The sequence below is a fragment of the Marmota flaviventris genome, chromosome 20, assembly GCF_047511675.1.
Source record: "Marmota flaviventris isolate mMarFla1 chromosome 20, mMarFla1.hap1, whole genome shotgun sequence".
Lineage (NCBI taxonomy): Eukaryota > Metazoa > Chordata > Mammalia > Rodentia > Sciuridae > Marmota > Marmota flaviventris.
In genome coordinates this window covers 8,693,219-8,720,174 of record NC_092517.1, presented here as the reverse complement: position 1 = coordinate 8,720,174, position 26,956 = coordinate 8,693,219, and the positions used below count along the sequence as shown (strand labels likewise).

The 26,956-nt window shown below is 43.1% G+C and overlaps 1 protein-coding gene across 2 annotated transcripts in view; it reads right to left on the bottom strand.

Moving 5' to 3' along the window:
• The window catches only part of Cntn4 (contactin 4), a 432,714-nt gene that overhangs the window by 27,293 nt on the left and 378,465 nt on the right, over nucleotides 1–26,956 (bottom strand). For both annotated transcript variants that reach the window (XM_071605984.1, XM_071605985.1), the window contains exon 12: nucleotides 1,542–1,717. In XM_071605984.1, coding sequence (XP_071462085.1) covers nucleotides 1,542–1,717 — 176 coding nt within the window. The remainder of the gene's footprint in view (nucleotides 1–1,541; nucleotides 1,718–26,956) is intronic.

Here is a 26,956-nt window from a genome sequence, read left to right as displayed (position 1 = left end):
CTTTATAAATGATTAGGCAAATAGAAGGAATTATCATTACCACCACCATCATCAATATTATTATTATTGTTGTTGTTGTTTTGGCACCAGGGATTGAACCCAGGGGTGCTTAACCACTGAGCCACCTCCCCAGCCCTGTTTTGTATTTTATTTAGAGACAGAATCTCACGGAGTTGCTTAGCACCTTGCTAAATTGCTGAGGCTGGCTTTGAACTCACAATCCTTCTGCCTCAGCCTCCCAAGTCGCTGGGATTACAGGTGTGCATCACCGTGCCCGGCTATCAGTATTATTATTAATGATTTTTTTACCTAAGATATTTTGTCTGGGGAAACATAATACTGGAGATATAAATATTCAAGTGACATATAACACTTGAATAGAGGTTTGGATAAAAAACCAGCCTCCCATAGGGAATATGAAAGGTGCATTGATTTTAAGATAGAAGCCACGTTGGCAGTAAGGACATGCCTATACCATCTCCTTAATTCACTTTATTCACTGGGACGTGAATGTCAAAGAGACTTCCTGTGGCCTATTTCAGAGCACAGAACCTACCATATGCTCTCTGATTTTGGGATTTAGAACGCGCTCTAGTGATTCTCCAATTTTTTTTTGCCCGGATTTGTATCTTTAAAACGAAACAAATATATAAAAAGAATAGGATCGAAGTAAGAATTTCATAGAAAGAGACTTTCCCTTGGAACCAACCAGACCAAACTGTTCAGGGAGATCTGCACCGATGCTCTTACCCAGGACGACAGGGCCATCTTATCCCCTTGACCCCCACCCCCATGGTCTGATCTGTTCCCGACAGAGCCCTTGAAAGTGTCAGAGGCCACTCTCCAGCTACCTACCCTACAAAGGGTGGCCGTCAGCCACATGTAAGTGATTACGAGGACATCCAATTTGATTGGGGCACTTTACCACTGAGCCACATCCCCACGCCTTTTTATTTTGAATTTTGAGACAAGGTCTCATTAAATCGATGAGGCTGGTCTCAAACTGGCAATCCTCCTGCCTCAGCCTCCTGAGTGGCTGGGATTACATGCACGCATCATGTTGTCCAGTTTCAGAATGGTTCTGATAGACACAAACTGTGACTTGTGTCTAGATTTAACCTTGTTATGTATTTATTGATAATGTGCACTGTAAAAAGTAAGGCCTTTCAAAAATCAAGCACTTGGAACAAAATTGCCTGCAAGTAATACGTAGCCTCACCAGACTTTCGGAATCAAGAAAGCAAATCCTGAATTTGCAACCATGAGTCTTCTGCAAGAGCCAAGGGGAGGGATAATCAGTCGTCTAAAGACATACGAGGTGACTATTCTGAAGTTCCTTCTCTAACCAGGTCTAGAGTCAAGTGCATGGATTGGGGCACAGAGCTTGGGGCTTTGAAGTTTAAAGCAGAGTGTGGCAATCTAGGAACTGGAAGAACGTGACGTCATACGACAAGTCCTAGGAGCGTCAGTCTCCTCCTTGACACACAGGAACACATGACCAGCCTGTGGGATTGCTGGGCACAGTTGACGTTAATACTTACCCCTCCGACTCTTTCAAAGTGGTCCCCGTCTCGGTCGAAGTCTATCAGGTGTCCGTTAAAGGACCACGTGAAGACGATGTCCAGGGAGTGATCGTGGGTCACCTGGCATGGCAGGACGATGCTCTCTCCAACCGTGACGTCCATGCTGGAAGGGGGGACCATCACCCTGGTGGGATCTGAGAGTGGAAACAAGACCAGAGACAGACAGTCTGCGTGGTGGGCCTCCAACCCCGCACCCGGGAGGGAGCAGGCAGGAGTGGTTTGGCTTTGGGTTTTTTTGGCTTGGGCTGGGACCCGTCAGCCTCAGTCATCTGGGAAGCCCAGATGTGAGCCAGGAAGTCGTTCTGAAGACAAAAAGATGAGATTGCTCATTATGTGAACCTTCCCCAAGTGACGGAACCCAGCCTGGGAGCCCTGAGGTTGAATCTCTGCAGATGCTCGGGGAAAACAGAAAGTAGGTTCTGGTAACTTTGCATTTTCAGTAAAGCTACACTCCACCACGGAGCCCCATCCCCAGCTCTCTTTTGCATTTTATTTAGAGACAGGGTCTCACTGAGTTGCTTAGGGCCTCACCATTGCTGAGGCTGGCTTTGAACTCTCTATCCTCCTGCCTCAGCCTCCAGAGCCCCTGGGATTACAGGCAGGGACCAGCGTGCCCAGCTATCAATTAGTTCTTAAGGTCAACATTTACATGACAGTTTTGCTGGGGGTGGACAGGCTTGCTGATCGGAGACAGTTCATAAACTCCCAAGTTATATTCACAAACACCTAATTTCTTACCCTCCGAGGCCAGATGATCTCATCACGTGTGTCAGAGAGCACAAGGGGCGGCAAAGGGTTTGAATCAAATATAAAGGCCGCATCACTGCCTACAGGATCGACATTCTGGATTCAGCCCATATTCCAGAAAATTTTCAATACTAAACCCAAACCAAACAAACGACGGCAAATAAGATAAATCCAAACCAGACCAGGCAACAAGAGAACAAGGACGGATTCTCTCCTATAGTCGCAGACCTATGTTTCTGACTGTGAACTAGATGAATATTCATGAAGTGAACCTGTTTAGATGAAAATCTCCTCTGGACAATTCGAACTGATCTTTCATGGGGGACTTTAATTTTGGTATCGCGTTTTCTTTTTTAATTGACACGCGATGTCTGTGCCTGTTTATAGGCTGCCATGAGGCGTTCTGATGCACGTCTGTATTCTGTACTAACCAAATCCATTCCCCTCTGTCGATCATCTCCAGCATTTATTGGGGGGCCCTAGTTCTCATCAAAGCACGCTCACATTCCCGCTACCAAGACACTATTGGTCACAGAGTTCTTCCCTTTTATTCAATCATGGAGAGAAAACACCTCTGGTTGTTATAAAGAGAAGTCTCGGTCCTAAGCAGTTTCTCATCGAGTGGTAGAATATGCTTTGGCTTGTTTCCCCCCAAATAGGGCAAAATTGTGATAAGTGGCACTTCTAGTCACTACGGGATGAGTGACATTTCTGAAATGAGAAGTGAATAGCGGGTCCTGCCGGCGACGAGGTAATGGGACAGAAATCCCCTTATTTCAAAGCCTAAAGCTTTTGTAAGCCACATAATAAAAATCTATTGATTCACTCACCCTCAGGAATAGGTAGGTACAGCCCAGGATTTTTATTTTATTTATTTTATTTTTCGACTGGGGGAAGGAGGTAAGAGCAAATCTTATTGTAAGCAAGATTCTAGGAAGAGCCCCCGCCTTTGGTGAATTTTTTTTAAATTTTATTTTTTGGTGTCAGGGATGCTTAGCCACTGAGCCACATCCCCCAGCCCTTTTTATATTTTATTTTGAAACAGGATCTTATTAAGTTGCTGAGGGCCTCACTCAGTTGCTGAGGCTAGCTTTGAACTTGCCGTCCTCCTGAGTTGCTGGATGACAGATGTGTGCCCCTGTGCCCAGCGGAATAGCCCGATTTTGACTCGACATGTCATTTGGTGTTTTTGAATTTAAATTTTCCTCACCTATAAAATGAAGACAGACAGTCTTAGGCTAAAACCATATATCTTTATGATTTTTTTTTTTTTTGGATGGAGAGGTTCCCCAATTCTACTTTGGATAGCTGATTTGGCAATTTATTTTTTCATTTGAATAATCATTCATTTGTTCATTTATCCAACAAGTATGTCTCACTGGATATCATACATATAAAAAGGAATAATAGCAGTCATGATTGCTAAGTCCCTTGCTGATGTTAAGTTACTGATTTCATTTATAATTATTTCATTTATTCCTAACAAACAGGTTCTATCATCAACCCTATTTTTAAAAATATTTTTTTAGTTGCAGATGGACACAATATCTTTATTTATTTACTTTTATGTTGTGCTGAGGATCAAACCCAGTGCCTCACACATTCAAGGCTCTACCACTAGCTACAACCCCAGCCCCACCAACCCTATTTTTAACAGATGAAACTCATGCCCAGGAGTGTTAAGAACTGTCTGCTATTCTGCCTCTCTTCATTTATTTTTCTATTTTTATTTTTTGGTACTGGGGATTGAACCTAGGGATGCTAAACCACTGAGCCATGTCTACTGCCCGTTTTTTTTTTTAATATTTTTTTTGAAAATATTTATTTTTTAGTTATAGGTGGACACAGTATCTTTATTTTATTTCTATGTGGTGCTGAGGATTGAGGCGAGTGCTCTACCACTGAGCCACAACCCCAGCACCACCCCCGCTCACCCTCTTTATTTTTTATTTTGAGACAGGGTCTCATGAAATTGCTGAGGCTGGCCTCACACTTGCGATCCTCCTGCCTCCGTCTCCTGAGTTGCTGGGATTGCAGGTATGCACCACCACCACACTTTGCTTCATTTAGCCGAAAGCATGATATTCATTCACAAATCATCCAGAGAGAAAGTCTAAGGGAATAATCTAGCAATCTGCACTCTTCAGTGTGTGTCGTCAACTGAAGATATTTTAATGGAGAAGGAAATTCAAAGAATCCCTGCCATGGGTTACAACTGGTTTCAGAGGCTACAAGAGAAATGAACTTCCTGCCTTCGACAGGTAGCACGCAGGGGTGATTTCAGGTCTAAAATGCTAGCTGTAGCTCTAAGCTTACACATGGAACTTGGAGTGTACAATCAGCACACCTATACCACTGAGCCACACTCCTGACCACCTGTCTCCCACTTTTGATTGGCAGCGATCTCCTGAAGAAACTGTTCAGCACTTTATGCACATGTAGGGGTCTGGGACAGGTGTTATTATTATTTTTTTTTATTAAATTGGCAAATTCAGCTGCCTATTAACCAAGGACCAGAGAAGTCCCTAAAATAAAGGATCGTGTTGGTACAGTTGCTAAGCTGACAGCCACTAATTCATTAATCGAGCACTTGTCGCCGATTTGCGTTGTGAGCTCCAAAGCAGCAAGAATCAATGCAAAATAAGTCATACGCTGTACACACACCAGAGAGGTTTCTTCGGGACTAGAGAAGATTAAACTAAAGAGGTTTAGAAATCTCATTAGCTTCTTGGTTTTCTCAGAGTGTATGTTTCCTGAGTGCTCTTGTTTACCGCGTTATGAGTTCTGATACTTTTTTTTTTTACCGGATTAATTTCCTTCAATTTCAATACAAGCGCTGTACACAAACAAACAGATGGCTTCTTGCGAAAACAAACTGTCTCCCTTCCTTTGGTTTTAATTCATCAAGATCAGCAGGAACCTGTATTTCTGACTTCTGTTCTGAAGAGAGTCACTCTAGCGACCGTTCTGTGCAGAGAACTCTCAGAGGCAATTAGAACTCGAGATGCAAATTCGTGGCTGGATTTGGATGTAATTAGCAAAAATAAGTAAGATCAATGACACCCCTCAGTCAATGTTCATTCTTGTGGTCGGTTCCTACAGGAGAGAATGACATCATTGGGACTCTTGCTTAGAAATTTATGTGCCAAGTGCTCACCCGCCCTAGTGCTCACAAACATTCTTACTTTCTACAGTGTTTTCTATAACATATAGATGACAGTTGGTAAACTGCTTTGTTGTAGAGGTTGTAGCAGCCATGAAAACAGGTTACTTATTAAACACTCTGTTAACGATGACACCAACAATTCCTTGCACCAATTCCAAGCGTACAGCAGGCATCCAAGCCATGGAATTTTCTGACTTTGGCTGATGGCGAAAAGATTTCCTGAATTAGAGCTATTCTCTGTAAAACAAGTCTTTGGGGTTAATGGGACAAGAATTCAATTTCAATGAGGTTTTGCCTATTCGATATCAACCATCCCATTTCCATTGATAACTTTTTTAACATTTCATTTATAGTGCTAAGATAACCCCTTGGTGTCTTTTAGTTTAGTTTTGTTTTTTTTTTCCCCAGTGCTAAGGATGGAACCCAGGGCCTCACACATGCTAGGCAAGTGCTTTACCACTGATCTATATGCCCAGCCGTCCTTGGTGCCTTTTAAGAAATAATGTGTTTTAGTCATCTTAATGCATTTTCTCCGGTAAGCAAATTTCTTAAGTGTAATGGTTTTGACAATGTTCTTAGTAGGGGTTTTTTTACATACATTTTTTTTTATAAGGAAACATTTGAAAAATGGATTTCTTCAAAGGCCTGAAGCTCATCAAGGAGCTGAGAGTCAGTTTATCTCTAAAGCCACAGGGCAGAGGGACAGAGAACTATTTTTAACAACATTTAAATGCTGCAACAACGATTGTTGATGACTGATGGCAAAAACCCTTCAGGAAACATCTCTGTAGATGAAGTTCAGCATTGTAGGGTTGAACCCACTTAAACAAAACTCAGTGCTGCATACATTATATTGACCAATTCTGCATAAAACACATGTTTGAATGAAAGATCATGAATACATGAATATTAGAGATGAGAATTGAGATTCATAGTGAGTCTAAGCTGGGCCAACCTTCATATATATATATATATATATATATATATATATTTTTTTTTTTTTTTTTTTTTTTTTTTCTTTTAGTTGTTGATGGACCTTTAATTAATTTATTTTTATGTGGTGCTGAGGCTCGAACCCAGTGCCTCACACATGCCAGGCAAGCGCTCTACCACTGAGCCACAACCCCAGCCCATGGGCCAACCTTTTTATCCAGAATGAAAGTTCACAGGGATTAAGGCAAAAAAGCTACACTTAAACAAAGCTGCTGCATACACACCGTGTGGAGGAGAGGTAGCTCACATGGATAAGAGCTGCCCACATTTCCATGTGCACCGTGCCCAAGAAGCTACCAAAGAAGACCAGCACCCTCTTAGCCTGCATTCCTAGCATGTGGCATTCCAATTTCACGAGATAACAGTCCAGTTGTATTTTGCCTGAGTCAGAACACAGCCCTTTGGGAAACACCCTGTGGATTCACGGACAGCTTCGTGCACCCAGGCCCGTGGAGGACCTAAGAATCCTCCAACAGCTGAAATCACTGAACGTGTTTAGCACGAGAAAGGTGCAGCCAGAATCAGACAGGCAGTCAGCATAGAGAGGTGAATCCATCAGGTTGGATCCAGGAGGCCGATCTGAGTGAATCTGGGAAGTTGGAGACTGTCCCCTGAGAGACTGAAATGGCTTCAGAGCCCTTCCTCCACCCTGTCAAGATAACCTGTTAAGGTCCCCTGTCCCAGGGTAAATTATATTGTCCCTCCCTACAGGACTAATGTGTCCTGGGCTGCTCCATCCGGCCCTTCCCCTGGCCACCTGCTTCCCACCTCTTGGCCACCCCACCTGAGCATCCCTGGGCCTAGTCACAGACGCAGGAAGGAGGGAGATCAGGGCAAGAGGGCAGGAGAACAGAGGAAGCCCAGGACATAGAAAAAGGCAGAACACCTCGCTTCTGGGGACACCAGGACACCAGCTGTGGCCCCCTCTCCCTCCTAGGAGAAGTCTATGTTCCCCTTTTTAAATAAACCCTGCTTTATCTGCATGCCTCGAGGTGCTTCTCTAATGTTCAGACTTGAACATGTCGGGGAGCAGGACTCGTCACCCACAGAAGCTATGGTGAAGGACTTCTCCAGACTTACGTGGGACCCAGAATGTGATCAAGGAGCCACCCGAGGGTTCCCTCACCAGTCACCATGTCAGTAGCTCCCACCCTGTGGCTGTTGGTCATTAACTTTTACCTCTGAGCCTCCTTTTATATTTTTACCTGCTTTTGAAAAAACAAAAAAAAAAATCATTTACTTTGAAGAGATTTCAACGTGACCAAAAAGGTGCCACCAAATTTAATATTTTATTATTGGCCAAATGGTGACCCCCCCATGGCCACCAGTCCACCTGCGTGGACCAGCTGACATCCGACTCCAAGCGAGTGCTTTCCTCTTGGCCTTATATATTTATTGGCTGACATTTATTGGCATGCACTCATTTGATCTGACACATTATCATACTTTCCTATGGTGATCTATTTTAATGCTCAAATGGTCTCCATTTTGGCCCCCGGGAGTCCTTTTAGGTGTGCCCCTGTGCCATCTTGACATTTTTTATCGTCATTCAGAGTGTATGTCTTTGCTTTCTGGTTCAGTAAGATGTTCTAGGCTCATCTCATGCTTTTCCCTACTACAGCTATTGAGTCAGTCTTTTCTCCAGGGCACCCTGGTTCTTTGTAGTGGGAGACGGTTTTGAGAAACCAAGGTGTAAACACAGAATATACTCATTGTTGATAAGGTCATTGATTCCAGGCCTTCTCAGCCAACAGAGTTGGGGGTGTGTGTGTGTTAATATATATACATATATATATATACACATATATATATTCATTAATATATATGTATATATGTGTGCATATATATGAATATACATATATATGAATATATATAAATGTATGTATATATAAATTTATATGATATATATTCACACACATAGATATATGTATATGTACATACATAAATATATGTATCCATATGTATATATGCATATATGTGTTATATATGTCCACAGGTCTATGTATGTAGGTTATATATGTACATACACATATATATGAATGCATGGAGACAGAGACCATATCCACCTCTATTTCTATATTTTTCTGACAGCATTGATTTACTCAACTTGTCCCAATTTTATCATTTTACCATTTTGTTCAGTATAAAACAAATCTCCTGTGCCCCCTCCCTCGGCAGCTACCTGCCACCACCCCATGTCCTGGGGTCACCCTTCCCCAGAGCCCTCGACCCACCTCGCCACCCTGCGTCATAGCCCTGCACTTGCAGGGACGGGAAGGGGGAGAGGAAGTTAAGGAACGGAAGCTTGCTTAGATTTCCTTATCGTTCAAAGTGTAAAATATTTAAAACGCACCACGGAACAATGAAATTAAAAAGATAGCTAGCTCTAATTCTAGAGCAGATGCCACTTAAAAATTAAAGTTTTATGCTGCTTCTAAGAAGAAGGATAAATAAAGCAAATGTATCACCTGACTAAAATTCAAACAATGAATTCCTGCACTGCACACCAGGGCTGGAGTGTGTGGGGGGGAATCTGAGTTAATACATTAGTAAAATCCCTATTGTCAGGAGCGAGGCATTGCATAAAATTATATTTATCTTTTGGAGACAAATGCATTATTGTATCAGAAAAAAATGATTAATTTTCTGATTATTGTAGCCTGCTTAGCCGTTAGATTCTACCTTTTAAAAGAGCTAGATAAACAAACACACAACACACTATGCTTCCGATGTGCCCTTGAGTGACTTTTCACAGAGGAGCCAACCTACGTGACTTCTGCAGGTGCAAACTGTGGGAGTGTGCTTGCTGTCTTGCACGTGGTCTTTTAAATTCTAGTTTGGAAGTTCATCCTGATGAAACAAAAATTCAGTGTACCATGGTCCAGCTAAGACCAGGCACATGCCACCGAAGGATGTTTTGGTGGTGGATGGACAGCATAGACAACAGAGGTTCCCCAAGATGATACAGCCCTGGTGAAGACACAGCTGACTTGGTTTACCTAAGTGTACCGATCAAGGGTGGCCAAGTGTGGGTACTTGGCAAACAAGCCGTCCAATGATTATCCATGTTATTAGATTTGCCTGGTCAAAATGCGTAGCATTAAACACCTATTTAAATAGGAAGATTGTTCTAAGGACATCTGGATTCTCCTGATGCCCCCCCCCACCCCCCGCCAAGCCTCTAACTTGGTTCAGTGGTTAATAAGGAATTTGTATGTTTTTTAATCAGCAAGTTATCATCTGTCTAAAAATCATTTGGGGTCATTCTGTTGTTCTGCCACCAGGGGGAAAGCAAAGTCTTGGTTTGGGGTTTGAGCCATGTTTTTGTAGCAGGGCTTCTCAGCAGGCACGTCTTTCTAAAGGCCAAGACTTTTCTGTGGTGCCTAAGCTTTTATGATGAATAAGGATACTCTAAAAGCAAAGTAGCCAGCCAGTAACAAAGTCTATCCTCTCTCAATTTTTTTTTTGGGGGGGGGGATGCTTCGTTTATGATGTAAAAGAAATGACAATCTAAAAGAATCATTGAAAAAAAATTAGAGTCAATGACAAATAAGTTGCATCTTCAAGTCAGAGTATAATTAAAATCTCGCCATGACATTCCTTTTTCTGTGAGAAAAGATCCAAAAGAATGGGAAATGGGACCCTCGGCTACCTATTTTACCTGGGGAGAAACATGTTCACCAAATAATCCCCCTTTCTTTCTCTAGGGAGGCTAGATCCAGGTTCTGGTTACAGGCACAGGCTGAATTCTTTCTGTCTGGGAAGGAGAAATGGCAGGGCTGTGTGTTCCAGCTACTGCACATGAGTTAACTGTCCCTAACGAGTGACTGGGTAAAAGGGTCTCAAATACATCCCATTAAATGTCAGTGAAATAAAGTGGATCCCATTGGAAACGTTGCACAAAAATGGCCTAATAAAGACTTTCTTGCTGAAATAACTAGATTACTGGGTCTGAAGGACATTTGCTGTGTCTACTGATGCAGTGTGAGTAGAAGAATTGATACGTATGCCTCGAGGCAAGGACGAGGATTTCCACACATGCTGCCTTCCTTGGTCATTATACGCACAGGAACCACCGGTGCCCTTTGGTGCACGGTCTGTCCTGTGGGGACAATTCATATTCTGGACACTAGATGGTGCTGAATGCTCAGGAGAAGAAGCCATCACCCCTGTTTTCCTGCTAAACCTGTTCCTGTTAGCGGTTTTCCACCTGTTTCCAGATGCCTCCGCTTAAGAACTCTGCATTTGGGGAAGAGACAATAATTGTCCTAGTCTAATTGTTCTTCTTTGTTTGCTTATGAGTTTGAGAAGGGGGACTTGGGAAGCTTTAAAAGGAGCATATTAATAGCTTGGTGGACATGGGTAGCTACCCTTGCTTGATTTGATTTGATTTGTAAAGCTTTCTGCAAATAAAATTTACCCCCTGCACCCTGCCACAGTTCTCCCAGCAGTCTGGTTTGCTACTGACTAGCTTGCTGGGGGATTTGTCTGCAATTCTAAGTGAACTTTCCCTGAAAGTCTTCAAGATGCAGCAACTAGGAATAGCTCCTGGGGCCCTTGCAATTGCTAAAACGCCCGCATTGTGTGCATGCTGTGTTTCGCTAACTAAAAGAGACTCTTCTTCCTGGTGTGTTGAATGGGCAAGTTGAGTCTCTATAACACTTCCAAGGAAATTTAAAGGAAAGAGAATAACAATCAGTGGAGTCCCAAATTGAGATTTCACCACCGCTCGCTCTTCATTTGGAGGAGAAAGCTGCGAATCCTTGAATCCCACTCTGGTTGGGAAGGACTCGTTCTCTGGGGGTAGGTCTGAGGGGGTCACTGCGCACGGGGGGCCAATCTTCCCCACCATGGACAGACAAGCTTTTCTTGCCATTGAGATTCACTGACCCAGAAAAAAGAGAATTAAAAAAAGAAAGAAAAAAAAAATCAATCGAGGGTCAGAGGAGTACAAAGCAACTTAATTTAGTTTATTTGGGAGACGTGTTTACCACGTTTTGTGTTTTTAAAATTAGGTACAGGGGACATAGGAAAAAAAAATCCAAAGATATATCAAGTCATTTAAAACAGGTTTCATCTGTGTAAAGGAGACAGGAGGTGGGCCAGGATGGGGAACATTGGGGACAGAAAAAAAAAGATGGAGGTACACAGCAGGACAGATAGGCAGAGAGTAGCATCGTCAACACCAAAGACCACACACTCTGGATCAAGGACACTCACATTCCGGGGAAAGCAGGTAGCCACAAACCTATATATTTATTTTTTTAAGTGAAAAGGCGATCTCTTGTGGCTCAACATCCGGAACTTTGGTTTTTAGGATGCTAAAATGGAAAACCTTGGCTTGGCATACAGCACCTTTGTAAATACAGTCATTCACAGACAAGCTATATACGGTGCTGCTGTGCTCCCCAAAGGCCCGTCTGGAACTTAAGACGGCATTCTGATCTGACCCGATGTCTCCTGATTTTGAAATCTACAGTCACTATCCTCCACAATGACTACTGGGCTTTGGTGTGGTAATGAGTGTTACAGTAGTACTGCTGTCTGAAAATACTGAGTAATGGTCAGTGTCAAACATTGGTAGCATATTCTAGAAAGGGACGTAGCTAGCTGGCTAGGTCAATTGAAAAAAAAAACAAAACAAATTCCTCACTCCAGAAACATGTTAGTTACTTGAATTAAAACAAGCAAGAGCCGTGTGCCTGCATTTAAATGTCTGTTCCTCAATAAATGCTTATAAACTTGCTAGATTATCCATTAGAATCTAATAGCTCCCTATTGGAAGGGAAGATAGTTAGACAAGACCCCCAACTGAGGCTATAACAAATATGTACACATTATTTCTATGACTCACGTCAAGTCCCTGAGCTGCAGGGGAATAGAATGAATAGGGCTTTACAAATTGCTGTAGAATCTATTTGATGCTCACAATGCTCACAGAGAGATAGGTAAGAAAAATGCATCCATCCATCCACCCATCCATCCATTCAGTCCTTCAAGAAGATGTGCAAAGGATGTGGAACTCTGCATTTGTAGATCATTCCATGATTTCCAAAACTCTTTCTCACCCAGTACCCATTTGCTTTCCACAAGGAGGGTATTTGGCCACCATGCCAGGTGACCTGCTACTTTCCACCATCCCAGAGGGGGGACAGTCACACAGGATACAATGCGCCCTTCAGTGACATGGCCACCAACAGCGTACCCTGTCATGTGGGAAGCTCCCAAACAATGTAGGAGCATCAGAAACAGGCTGGCCACACATTTCGCTGGAAATATGTCCAGGCTTAGAGCTTGTCTCAGAAATGGAAGCTGCAGCTAATTCTAGAGAATCAGACCTCATAGGGATGTTCTAATGCTGACACGTTTTGCTAAAACCATCAGTCTCTGACATATAAAACCCACGGATTAGTGTCTAACAAGCTATTTTCCCACTTTGGCCAATGCATTAGTCAGTTTTTGTATCATTGTGGCCAATATACCTGATAAGAATAGAATAGAGGAGGTGAAGTTTCTTTTGGCTCACAGTTGGAGAGGTTTCAGTCCACGGTTGGCCCCCTCCACAGCTTTGGGCCCACTGTGAGGAGGAACGTCATGGCGGAAGGGATTGGCAGATATAGCAATGAGGAGAGAGCAAGCTAGGGGCAAAATCACATCCCCAGGGACCGACTTCCTCAGCCACACCCTACCTGGCTACAGTTACCACCCAATTAATCCATTCAAGTGGATTAATTCACCAATTAGGATAAAGCTCTCGTGATCTAACCACGTTTCACCTGGGAACATTCTTGCATTGTCTCACAGGTGAGCTATTGGAGGCCACCTCCTACCTACACCATAAGAGCCACACAGCAACGCTGTATCAGGAGCCACCAAGAAGTCAATTGATGTCTCTGAGCTGTACTTTCCTCATCTGTAATTTGAAGGTGATGGTATTCGGCCTCCCAGGATGACTATGAAATTCAAAATGGGTTAATGGGTTTTGACATGCTTCATAAACCCTAAAAGTGCTCCGTGGCATGAGGTACTATTATTCCTCTTACCATCGATGCCCAGGATGTGCTCGGGAAGAAAGGTAAAGGACACACTTATGTTGGAGAGTGAGAAGAGGGTGACATTCGGAGGGAAAGAGCTGACTCTAGTAAGTCATCGTTCCAAGGCAGCTGTGGGTTGCTTAATAAAAGCTAGCCAAGATGACAAAGTAATTTCTGGTTCAAGCATGAATGCTCAAGTACAGGAGTTTATGTTCGATTGCCAGATGCTTCAAGCTGCCCGCTAAATCCAAAGATACTTCATGCGCCAACAATATTCTGGCATCCGAAGTCAGGAGGACTGCATAAATGCACATTCCAAAAGCTAGAGATGTCATTGGAAAATTACCCAGAAGGAGTCATCGTGAGGCTTAAGAGAACCACTCAATCTGAGGTTTGGAAAAAAAAGAGGTTAAAACAGGAATTCAGAAAATGCATGCATCAGCTGCAGAACTGCAGGTTACAAAAGAAGACACTGATGTTTGCTAATGATGACGGAGACCACTCACCATGGTGCTGGAGAGTGGCTTCACTTATGGATTTTGGAAATCTGTCCATCCTTGGTCTTTCAAAGGAAGACTTATGGCGTGTTCAAAAGAAACCATTAAAACCTTTACCTTTCTTATCCTCACCACAAGTTAAGGCTGTAGTACAAATTTCAAGTGTTCAGGGAATGTGTCTAGGAAACATTTCCCTTTTTATTTTGTGGTTGTCTGCTACGATCATTTATATGAGAGGGGAAGAAAAGAGAACAAGTGTATTTCCTATGGAAGCCCAGTTTCATAGATTCCTGTTCTTGGTCAGATAGTCACGGTACTATGACAGCTACGGTCACCATCACTGAACACCAGAATCATTATATCACCGTAGCTCACGTGCATTATGTGTTTACCACGCACCGGAGTCAATTTCACATAACTGCATTTATGAACTCAGTAAAATATGAGCATTGTGAGGACAGAGAACATGTTCACCATAGCTCACTGATACAGAGCATTGCTACTGACACATAATGGATGTTCGGTGAATATGTGCAGAAGGAATAAGCACTAAAACCTTACAACTCCATGAATCAAATCTCACTGTTACCACCATTTAAAAGACAACGGGTGTGGTGGCACATGCCTGTCATCCCAGTGACTCAGACGGCTGAGGCAGGAGGATTGCAAGTTCGAGGCCAGCCTCAGCAACTTAGCGAGGCCCTCAGCAACTTAGTGAGACCCTGTCTCAAAATAAAATATAAAAAGGATTGGGGATGTGGCTCAATGGTGAAGTGTCCCTGGGTTCAATCCCCAGTTCCCCCCAAAAAAATGTCCCTGAGGCTCCCTGAGAGAGGTTAAATATATTCCCCAAAGCCGCATGCCTAATTAGAAAGAGAAAACAGATATTTGAACCCCAGGCCTGGCTGAAGGGACAGTCCCCCCTCCCCCAATAAGTGACTTAGTTCCATTCCAACATGACTGCAGCTCACCACTTGCTGTATTTCACTGCGAGAGGCCTTGGGTGGCTGCCAATGTTTGGGTACAAATGAGCTCCACCTAATTCTCTTTTTATGCTGATAGAGTGTGACATGGTGTGTTGGAACCCGGGATACCTTTCAGGAGAGTCAAGGTATCAGAAGGGGGAGGAAGAAATGCGCATCTGAGCCCGGAGTGACAAGGTGACAGAGGATCCAAGAGAACAATGGCAAGAAGAAACCTGGACCCCAGACGCGTCCTCAGACATCAGGAACATGGTCAGGTTGGGTTATATATGGTGTCCAGAAGGAGGCAAACACTAAAACACTTCCAAATTCTAAAAAAATGTCATTTCAAAGTATTGTGTATTAGAAACCTAGAGTCCGAGATGGTATCATTTAGGGATTCAAAATGGAAATAGTGGACGGTGGTTCCACAATTCCTGTGCTTAACTTTTATTTTGACCCCTTGCTAGGTTGAGCCTAGGAAAGTGACTTGTATCCTCAGTACCTCAGTTTCCCCAGATTTAATGAAAACGTTTCCCTCATATGCTGAGGACTGATGAGTCAAGCTGTGTAACATTTTGAGAACACAGCTTGCCACATGGAAAGTACTCAATATTACTAAAAATGTAGCCCAAACAGATCTCGCCATCTTTAGCTCACAGTCAATGCCCAAATCCTTACGTTGGCTGACAGCGCCCTAGATCATCACAGTTGGTTTTTCGTTGAAGACAGAGATCCTAAGTAAAAGAACCGGTTTCAGGTGTGAAGGTCGTCACCTGAACCATTCAGATGTCAACTGCAGACTGCTGTCTAGACTCTGGTGCAGATTCCAGATACAAGTCTGCTCTCACATCTTGCAATGGTTAAGGAACTCGGCTCTGGAGTCAGAGGAATCTGGATACCAGGTTCAGCTTTTCCCCTTCATAGTGGACTGATTATGGCTAAGTTACTCGACTTAGCTGATTTATTTCTTCAGTTGGAAAAGTCCCATGGCTGCGGGTAAAACGGATGCAACCAGAAGCTATTGTGCTAAGTGAAATAAGACAGTCCCCCCAAACCCAAGGCCAAATGTTCTGTTTGATTCTAACATACAAGAAGGGGTGGGGGAGGGAAGAATAGAAGTTCACTGGATTAAACAAAGGGGTAGGAAGGGGGAGGGATGGGAATGGGAAAGACCACAGAATGTGTGGACTTAACTTTCCCGTGTTCATACATGAACCCACGACCAGTGAAACTCCACACCCTGTACGCCCACAGAATGGGAAGTGACACTCCATGTATGTAGGATATGTCAAAATACATTCTCCTGTCATGTATCGCTAAAGAGAACAACTAAAAATGTTTTTATAAATGCTAGCAGCAGCTAATAATGGGAAAAATGTATTTGTTAGTAGGAAATTAAAAAAAAAAACGTGAGAAATAATCATAAAGGTATTTGTTTTAGCTTCATTCAACCCACGTCTGTGCCCCGGACATTTATTTATTTTGTTTCTGTGGTGCTAGAGAGAGATCCCCGGGCCTCACACAGGCTAGGTAATAAGTGAGTTACGTCCGCAGTCCTGCCTCTGACGTTTTATCTGATGGAGATTGGTAGATAGACTCATGTTCCATTTCATGTGTGATGAGAGCCGTCGCTTAGGTAAACCTAACATTCTGCCAATTTTCTAATATAAGCTTGTTTTTCTTTGTTGTCAAAAATAGTCCTACGACTGTGGGGTATTTGATGATGATGATGATGATCATAGGATATGATCATTTGATAGGATGAGGATCACATCACGATGACCACCCAACCCCTCTGGGCCTTGTTCCGCCTGTATCCAGTGTGGACATTTTCAGAGACAGACAACTTCCCCACACCTGCAGAGACTGGGATATGAAACGTCTGAGCAAAGCTTCATTGTTAGGGTCTGTAAACAAGTCAGGATGGCGCCTGGCATTTTGCAGAGGGAGTGGTTTGTGAGGTGGCACCAGCGAGCCATTAAGTGTGGAGATTCCTTATTGGCTGACTGCTGAATCTAGTTTATGTTAATGAAGATAAGCTGTGTGGAATGTATATATACCCCTCCTGTCCTACAATAAACGGCTCCCACTCCTGCTGTATCAATGTACACAAGTTGCTCGTCACCCCCTGGTTATTTTGCTGCAGCCGGACTGTGGCACTTCATGGAGTTGTATGCTTGGCTTTAAAACACAGAGTCTTTAAAAACTCTTGTTTTTCCCTCTTCTATTTTATAATCCCTCCAGAGGCTACAAGTGGCTCAAGGACAGAGAGTTATTTTGGGGAGAAATGGCACAAATTCCCAGGTGCACTGTGAGGCTGCTCACTTCCCGGGTCGGCTGGGGCTTGCTGTTTGACTGTCCCCCTGGGGAGGTGGGCAGCGAACTTCAGAAGGGCCACTCACTCAGTCTTCTAGAGGAGTCAGTAGAATGTTCCAGCAATTGAGATCAGCCTTCCAGGATTGGGGCATACGCAGGTGATGTGAAACCTAGATTAGCGTCCTCATTGTGTGAGTGACGGGGGTGACCCCTCCCCCACCCCCAACTCCTGTTTCTTTTACAAGCTCAAGAAAAATGATAGTGGTAACATGGTGAGCCCCGAAGAGAGCAGGTGACTTCACGGGACCCTCCCTCTCCATGCTCTTTGGCTCTATAGAGATGACTAAATATAATTCATGCACTTGGATGCTTTGACTAGGACAGGATAATAATAAAGCCACAAAAATAATTATGATGCTTATGCGACAAGCACCGTGTTGGCGTGTTTCCACGCGATCTCATTTCCTCTTGCTAATAACCTGGATAATAAGGGTTCTGGGAACCTTCTCAAGCTTTGAACAGGAGTACAGAATTTTTCCTTTTAGGACATATGCCTACATGGACCAAGAACATGGTTAAGAGCTGTTACTATTGCAACCAGGGACGCCGGGAAGCAAGCTGCAGGCGAGGAACCCCGAATCTTGAGCTGGAGGGTAGTTAAGACAGCAGAGCAGCCTTACCCTCTGTAGAGCATCCCCCAAGATTGAGAAATTGGTGGTATCAGGTACCAAGGGTACTGCAGCCGGGGAGCTCAGATGGTATGAATATTTTGATTAGCATCAGTTAAGACCTGCAAATCCTCTCCCTTATCCATCCAGCCAGGGGACCAACCCTTCCCACCCCAGAAGTAGGTTTGGATTTTACTTTTTAACCACAGAGTACGGAGGAATGTGTCTGGGCCACAGGACGGACGCCAGGTTGAATCGATGGTTACAGGGGTTTAGCAAAGGTCCCTACAGAGAACAGAAGATCCCGTCTCCTTCTCAATATGGCTCCCAAGCAAAGAGGACTGGATACTCTGTCTCCAGGCAGTGATCAGACCCGAAGGAAAACCCTGCAAATACTGATGAATGGAGGGGGGAATTTCTCCAAGGGATTCGTCAAAGGAAAGAAACAAACTTGGAAGCAAATTGTCTTTCAGGGAATCACTGCAGAGTATCTTTCCATCAATGAAGAAATACATCAGGAACGAGGAAGACACAAGATGGAGGAGATGATGGGATTTTTGGATTCAAAGGAAGAAAGAGATGGTGGGGAAGGAACATTCTAGAAGAATATTTATCTCTCTCCCTCTCTCCTTCTCTCTCTCTCATATATATATATATATATATATATATATATATATATATTCACATTGTATATATATTCACTAATTCACTATATATAATATATATATATATATATATATATATAGTATAATAAATATATAGAGAATATATATGTATCTAGTGAAGGATATTTTAAATATGTGTCTAATTAAGTTTTGAAAACTGGCCCAAAGCTTGAGGTTTGACTGAGTGATATGAATACTACAGAACACTAAGAAATGAACAAAGATACTAGCTAGGAGCAGCTAAAAAAAATAGAGAAAGAGAGGAGGAAAAGAAAATGATGGTAGGGAGGGAAGAAGAAGGCAGGCAGGAAGGAGGAACTGTGGTTTGCTCTACTGCCTCCCTGGGAAGAGCAGTGCAATCACCGTTATGCAATCACAGGTTAATGATCCACCCAGAATGATGATTTATTTATATGAGGAGGGTGTAGGAGAGAGAGCTAAAAACTCATTTGCTATAATAAGTCCACAAGATAATCCCTGAGAATGAAGAAACAAGATGCCTCCATAGCAACACACAACTGTTATTGAAGGATGAAGATCAATGTCGTAGGAATCGGCTGTACAGGACCAAGTTGGTGGGAGGGGCTACCTCTAGGAGTGGGGGGGGGATGCGGGGCAGGGCAGGAGGGTTGGTCCTCATACTGAGCCTTTTAGAAACATTTCAGTATTTATTTTTTCCCCATCTGAAAAATGGAGAACACAAAATGCTGTCAGGTTGACACTGTTGATCTGTACTTCAAAGATGAGGAAATTGAGGCTTACTGAGCAGCAGAGGAGGAATTTTTAAGCTGGGTTTGTAGAGACTCTCAACAATGATGGTACTCTTAGCTCCCTCTAAGAGATGGGCTGCTTTGGAGGGCAAAACATCTCCTTTTTCGTTAAAAAAGGTCGGCCAGGCAAGGTGGCTCATGCCTGTAATCCCAGCGGCTCGCAGGAGGATTGTGAGTTCAAAGCCAGCCTCAGCAATTTAGTGAGGCCCTAAGCAACTCAGTGAGACGCTGTCTCTAAATCAAATACAAAATAGAACTGGGGATGAGGCTCATTGTCGAGAGCCCTTGAGTTCAATCCCTGGTATCCATGTCCCCCCCCAAAAAAATCCAACTCTGTCATGTATAGCTAATTGGAAAAAAATTATAAAATTAAATTTTAAAAATACGACTCTGATTTGTTTGTGTGCTTTGGAGGATCCATACCAGGTGAACTGCAGCCTGACTCGTTTCTTGTTCTGTCTTCTAACATTCATTTAGGAGGACGACATCTTTCTCCTTGACTCTTTGTGTCCTCAAACAGGGGTCTGGATGAGAGTTGTTAGCATTTTCCCTAACTAAAAATAAAGACGGAGCTCGGGGTTCACTGAAAACTGTCTGAACTCGATGTAAGATTATCCTTCCCAACTTCGAACACCTGCCCTCCTCTATTAGGAGCCCTTATCTCAAATATGGACTCATGCATTCTCCATGTGGCTGAATGATAAGCAATGACTAATTTATATTCCAAAGGATTCCTCTCAGAGACCCTCGGAAGAAAAGTGCATCACAGAAAATCATCCCCAAATGTCTAAATTACTCAACATTATGGGGAAGTTTCTTAAATTACCAAAGAAGGTACAATTTAGGATGGCCATGTGTCCTCTCTTGCTTAGGACAGTCCTGGGTTATTACTGTTGCCCTAACCTGTCAATCATACTGTGTACTCTGGGTTTGCAGAAAAATTACTTGGTAGTATTGTGATACTTTGCTGTTGCTCCCTAATTCTATGAATAGAATAGAATAGAATAGAACCAAATAGAATAGAATAGAATAGAACCGAATAGAATAGAATAGAATAGAACAGTTATAGAATCTATTACATATTCTACTTCTCTCTTGCTCCCTAGTCAGTCTTGTGGAATGAAAATTGGTAACCAGGTATTTTACCCGCTTGGTATCCTCTCTTTATAATAGGGAATGATCCACAATACAAACATGTATTTCAGGAACCTACTGCCTTTTCTGCACACTGTTTGAAAAATAAAACCAACTTCATTTCCTAGCTGCTTTAAATTAAACGAGGTCATTTGACAAATGGCAGTCCCCTTTGGGTCAGACGTTATAGATAACTACAGGCAGAGCCAGGTGACACCTTCTGTAGGCTATTGATTAAAATGAGCTGATATTCATCTTTCCAAGCACAGAATAATCCGCCGGCATTACAGACATGATGGCAATCTTACAGAGAAGGTTAATCAGATACATGAGAAATCATATCGGCTCCTTGATGAAGTACAAGTCACTCAGAGATCAATCACAGACCCCAGGTACCCACAGCACCGTCCCTCGGAAAGCAGAACGCAGGGGCAGGTGGATACCGTTTTGTCAAAGACCTTGAACAGAGCACGGCATGCCGCAGGTTGGAACAGTTTTGCCTGCCGAGAGCATTGATTTGTGGGTTTCATAATGCATGCACAATAGTCCACAACATAAATATAAGCAGTAGATACAAAGCAATGATCTGCTTTTCCTGAGAAGAGAGTGACAAATCTCTCAGACCTGCAGGGCTGCTGTGGAAACCACGCAGGATTTGGGAATGTTTTTAGGGAACTACAGGAAGGCACCCAGGTCAGGCACTTTGAGATACGGCTCCTGGGTAAATGGTTGCATAGGCCATGTGGGCGGGCAGTAAAGCTCAGACCCACGTAAGGACAGTGACTTTCAGTGCTTCACATGGAGAAGTCTAATTCTTGCTACAGGAAAAACTCCACATTGTATAGAGGAGTAAATGGATACTTCTAAAGATTGATTTGACCCAGGCATCAGAACTGCTAACGGAGGGCTGGAGGTGGTCTATGAAACCAAGCCTTGCAGACACGGAAGTCCCCAACCCTGCACTGTGAGCTACTGAGGACCTATTTCCCTAGTCGGCTTCCTAGTTACTTGCTCTTGAAGCACAAGAACTTGCCGAGCTCCTCTGGCAGACAGTGTAGTGAAACAGAAGGGGCATAACGACTGGATCTTTGTATATGAAATTTCCCATTTTTAGTTTCACCCGCAAAAAAGAAGGGTTAGGAGACATAACGGTATCTATTAAAGTATCTCAAAGGGATCTTTCACTTGAGATGCTCTATGATTTAACTGCGAGGAGGGGACAATTCCAACGTACGGCAGAAAGAGACTTGGTTATAGGGTCTTTTCATTATTCATTCAAGAAATAGTTCCAAAGCACTTAGGATATGTGCAAGGCCTTTGCTAAAGACTGCAGGTACCGGTCACTAGTTCTGATCGTCCTGGGGTCTTTGTTCTAGAGAATGTGACGAGGAAACCAAAATAAGTTTAGATTATGAAAGTGTTACGAAAGAAATGGAGTACTCAGTAGATTGCACTTTGGGGTTCCACTCCCAAATTCATAGTATGAAATTTTAATCCCGCTGTGATGGTATCTGGAGGTGAGACTTTTGGGGGAGTAATTAGGTCATGAGACTAGAGACCTCATCAGGGTAGGGATGCTGCTCGGTGGGTCTGCAAGGTTCTATTTGTGAGACTAAATGTGAGTGTTGTGGACTCATTTGTAGACTATGTCATTTGGCTAGATGTGGGAGATCTCAATTGGTGGGTTATGAACAGTAGAGAAAAAGAATGACTAATTGTGTTTGGTGGCCATCGTGCATAAAGTCAACATGTCATCAAACAGTGAAATTCCACTCAGTATGGCAACCTGGTACACAGATGGACTGATTGGTCAACCTGCCCCCATTATTTAAATTTAATTTATTTTAAATCGATTTCACTCTCTTTCCTTCAGTGATCATAACCTAGATTTGTATCCAATGAATGTTCCTCTAATGCAAATCTCCTGCACACTGACAGTTTCATCTTCTCTTCTTTGGGAAGCCCGAGTTACGGTACCTCTGGATATAGACTTTGTGTTGTTGAGTGACAAAGACATTAGAGGGCTTTCACGCTTTCTTCCAACTAAGTCTCTCCCTATCCAATCACAGAAATCTAATGTTAGAAGAAATCATAATTCTTTACCAAAGGCTCTTCATTTTATAGGTGGTACAACTGGAGTCTTGGGGTTGTGATTGACTGGTACCCTAATGTTTTTGCCGGGAAGATGGCCCACTTCTTTTGTGTAGCTGAATCTTAGGACCAATTTTGCCATTCACACACGCTAGAAAAATCAATTTGAAATATCCATGAAGTTGAGAAAATGGGTTCATGGGTATTTCCTGACCACTATTTGAGTATCATGAACCCCTGAGCTCCCTGTTTTTGTGACAGTTGACGTGAATCCCTAGTCAGCAGCCGAAGGAAAGCAGAGTCTTTTAAAGACAGGACTAATTTGTTTCCTGGTGAGAGGTGACAACCTGCCTCAATTTGCTTCAGATTTCTCAAAGATAATGACTTGTGTTTTCTGGTCCCAATTAACCACCCACTGCTCCTGAGAAGACCATGTCCAGTTAGATAACTGAGGGTTTTTTGCTCACTGATCACCTCTTGGTCTAGATTCAGGAGTGCAATGCTGATTCAGGGTAGGGTCACATACAGAATTATAAATAGGAAGATCTGAACAATGCCTTCTCCATCATGGATATTTTGCATCTACTGAAAATTTGGAAATGACCAAAGACCAGTCTTTTGCACAAAGCAGTGAGCCCCGCTGACTACTGCACATCGACGTCTTACGCCTTCACATCATTTAGAGACACACGACACTAAGAAATAATGAAGTCTGGGGTGGATCTAGAGAATACGTGCTGCTGTCTGAAGGTATTCCAATTCACAACCTTTAAACGCTTTGAAAGGCACCTCGTACAAGTGCATGGCTTTCCACCAACTTGGCCATGAGGTTCAACCGGTTTGTCATCTCCAGTCGAAAGCTGTCATTTCAACACATCTTATTTTTTCCAAATACTTTTTTTTCCCTCTATTCCTTCTCTTACTTACTCCTCATCCCACCGTGGACGGGCGGGGGGAAAAACCATGAAGAGTTCTTGTCTCAGTGCCATTCTTTGTCTTGGAGGGGTGGCAGAAGCAGCCCCGTTGGGTTGACCCTGCCTTTTATGTTTTATGGTAAGAAAGACCCGAGGTTGTCCAGTGGGATCAGTCTGCCTAATTTGAGGTTCAGTCCTAGGAAACCCACTGATGTCACGAGTCTTCGCCACATTTTCTGCTATCAGTTGGGTTACAATGGAGGTGCTGGGTGATTGACATCTGCCTGACTACCTGGACTGACCTCTCAACTGGCTCAAAAGTATTATCTATCAAACCCCTTCAAATCCTAACATGATTAAATAGAAAAGAGACCTTTTTAATTGGGCCCTATTTATTGTTCAAAATCAGCAGAGTCACCTCCTTTTCAACCCACTGTTTATGGATGAATTCATGCCGGAGATTTTTAAGAAATGGAAAAATCTCTGCAATAAGCACACAAAGTCAATGTGATAGAATTCGACCGAGGGCTATGCTTTCGCTTAGACAAACACCACGGCAAAAATAAGTGTTCAAAACCGTAAGTCACAGAATGATCACATTTTTTGAGGTGAGAGGGCCATTTGGGTCAACGTGCATTCAGGGTAGCTCCTGAGGATGCTGAGATGAATAGGACACCCCCTTTCTAGGCTACTTAGAGCCCCCACTCCCCCTTTTGATTCATGGATTCTTTCTGCAGATCTTCCCCAGAGCGGACGTCCAGTCTGGAAATGAATGTCATCAATAACAGAAAAATCAGTAGTTTCATTTTTTCCATTGGCTTCATTGATGGAAACTTTGTCCTTTTATTGCACATAAATAATTCCCTCAGCTCCAACCGTGGCCACCCATCTCTTCGGCTACTGCCCGCTGATGTCACCTAGAATTTCATAGCTCTTTAAATGTTAGAAAACGATGACCACCCCTCGCCTTCCACCTTCTCTGAGAATCTTCTTTGACTAAATCAGCCTCCACTTTTATAGCTGTGCCTCCGACTGCCATCCTGGTTTTGCTCCTCCTTATGGTGATTTCCAATTTCAATGCCTACCTGAGCATAGAAGACCCATCCATCACCGGTGGTAACGGTCACCAGGGCTATAGCAGATCTTGGGACGACGTTTTCCTCCATGATTTTGGACCCTCTATTATGTGCAAGATTTAATTTGCCTTCTTGAAAGCAGAGAATAGTGTCAATTCGTGAATAATCCAACTAAGACCTTGAACACACAGCCTGACCCCCCAGTTGGACTCATTCCTTCTCATTTTTGGAGTCCAATGCAAATCTCTGCAGGTGACTCTATTAAAATGAATCTTGTCCCATTTGGCACCTATGATGATCTTTTTGAGGAGATTCTGGAGGCTGATTCTGTCATCTGTTCCCTGGTGATTCATGTGATGGGAAAACTCACTCAGTGTGTCACCAAGAATGTCAGGTGCGGCTGGTAAGACATTCCAACGGGAAGAGGTGGAGGAAGGAGAGGGGAGGGATGGCTACGGATGTCCTTCCCCGATGGACATCATTCCCTACTATGATCGGAGCATTTGTGCCACTTACAAAATTACTCAGGCAACGATAGTAAGAAATGTGGCCTTTGGGGTATGCCTGAGTCATGAATGGGGTTAAGTGCCCTTATAAAAGGGTTTGTGGAGGAAGTTCATCCATTTGCACCCCACTGTCTCTCGGGCTGTTTGACGATACAGCATTCAAACCCTCCAGAGAACAAAGCAGTGAGGTGTCAAATTGGACTTGGGGTTAAGGCCACTCACCAGAAACCAAGTCTGCCAACACCATGATCAGGACTCAGCCTGCACAGTCAGGAGAAATGAATTTCTATGTTTATCAGCTACCCGGCCTCTGGTATTTTGTTATAGTAGCACAAAAGGACCAAGACCATCCTCTAACTAACACATGGGGTGAGACATGTGATCCAAACCTCCACTAGTGATGGACGGGTCTTCTATTTTCAGGTAGACATTAAAATTTGAAATCACCATAAGGAGTAGCAACCAGGATGGCGGTAGGAGGCACAGCTATAAAAGTGGAGGCTGATTTAGCCAAAGAATATTCTCAGAGAAGGTGGAAGGCGAGGGGTGGTCATTGTTTTCTAACATTTAAAGAGCTATGAAACTCTAGGTGACATCAGTGGGCAGTAGCTGAAGAGATGGGTGGCCACGGTTGGGGCTGAGGGAATTATTTATGTCCATCTCTCCAGCCTCCTCCTTATGACCCACAGAAATATCAATTTTTTTTTTAATTAAAAAAAATCTTTCTGTGCGTGTTGGACTAGGAGGAAGACACATAAGAAAATAAGGTTGGTCCTTATTTCTTGTTCAAAATTCTATGCAGAAAGATATTAATTAAAAAACGATGTTATAGAACTATGTATGAAGCATCATTTTTTTGCAGTAGGGATAGTTATTTATAGATCTGAAGACAGATAGATATAGATTATAGATATATTTCTAATTCTGCCTAGATATAATTCCAGAAGAACACATAAAAATACTTACACACATCTCTCCGAATGGTGTTATCTTTTTTCCCCTAATATTTTTACAAATAACATGAATTGTCCCATGATTAAAACATGATTTAAAAATTCTTATGCTGGTGATCACCACGTTACATTCCAAATTCTCTTAGAAGATGCAGACTCTCCCCTGAACTTGGTGTCAAGACCACTTAGCTATAGATCATAGAATCTATTTTATTTCCTTTTTTTTTTTTTTTTGGTACCAGGGATTAAACTTAGAAATATCAATTTTTTTAAATTAAAAAAGTCTTGACCACTGAGCCACATCCCCAGCCCTATTTTTTTTTTTTTTTTTTAAATTTCATTTAGAGACAGGGTCTCATGGAGTTGCTTAGTGTCCCGCTCAATTGCCGAGGCTGGCTTTGAACTTGCGATCCTCCTGCCTCAGCCTCTCAAGCTGCTGGTATTACAGGCATGTGCCACGGTGTCTGGTTTATTTCCATTTTTTAAAAAATAAGAAGCACTAGCCTTGTCCACAGTTCCTGGAATACAATCAAGGGCTCCCAGTGGCCTCAAGCCTGAGTGTGTGCTCATGCATCTTTTCCACGGTGTTTTCCCGGAATATTCTGGAAGCTTTCATGCCTTGGGGCCATGGGGTAAAGCTCCTCTACCTGGGAGATGGCCTTACCTTCTTCTAATTTGGTAGAATTCTGTTCCTCTCTTACCTCCCTGTTCAGTGATCACCTACAGCCTCATTACTCATTTTCTTTCTTGTTCTTTCTGCATTTGTACACATTATTAATGGGCTGTCAATGTCCGCTCCCAGATGGTGAGCTCCTGGGTGTGTACCCTTTACTGGATACGGGCATCCTCTGGGCAAGTTGGTAACAATAGAAAATCCC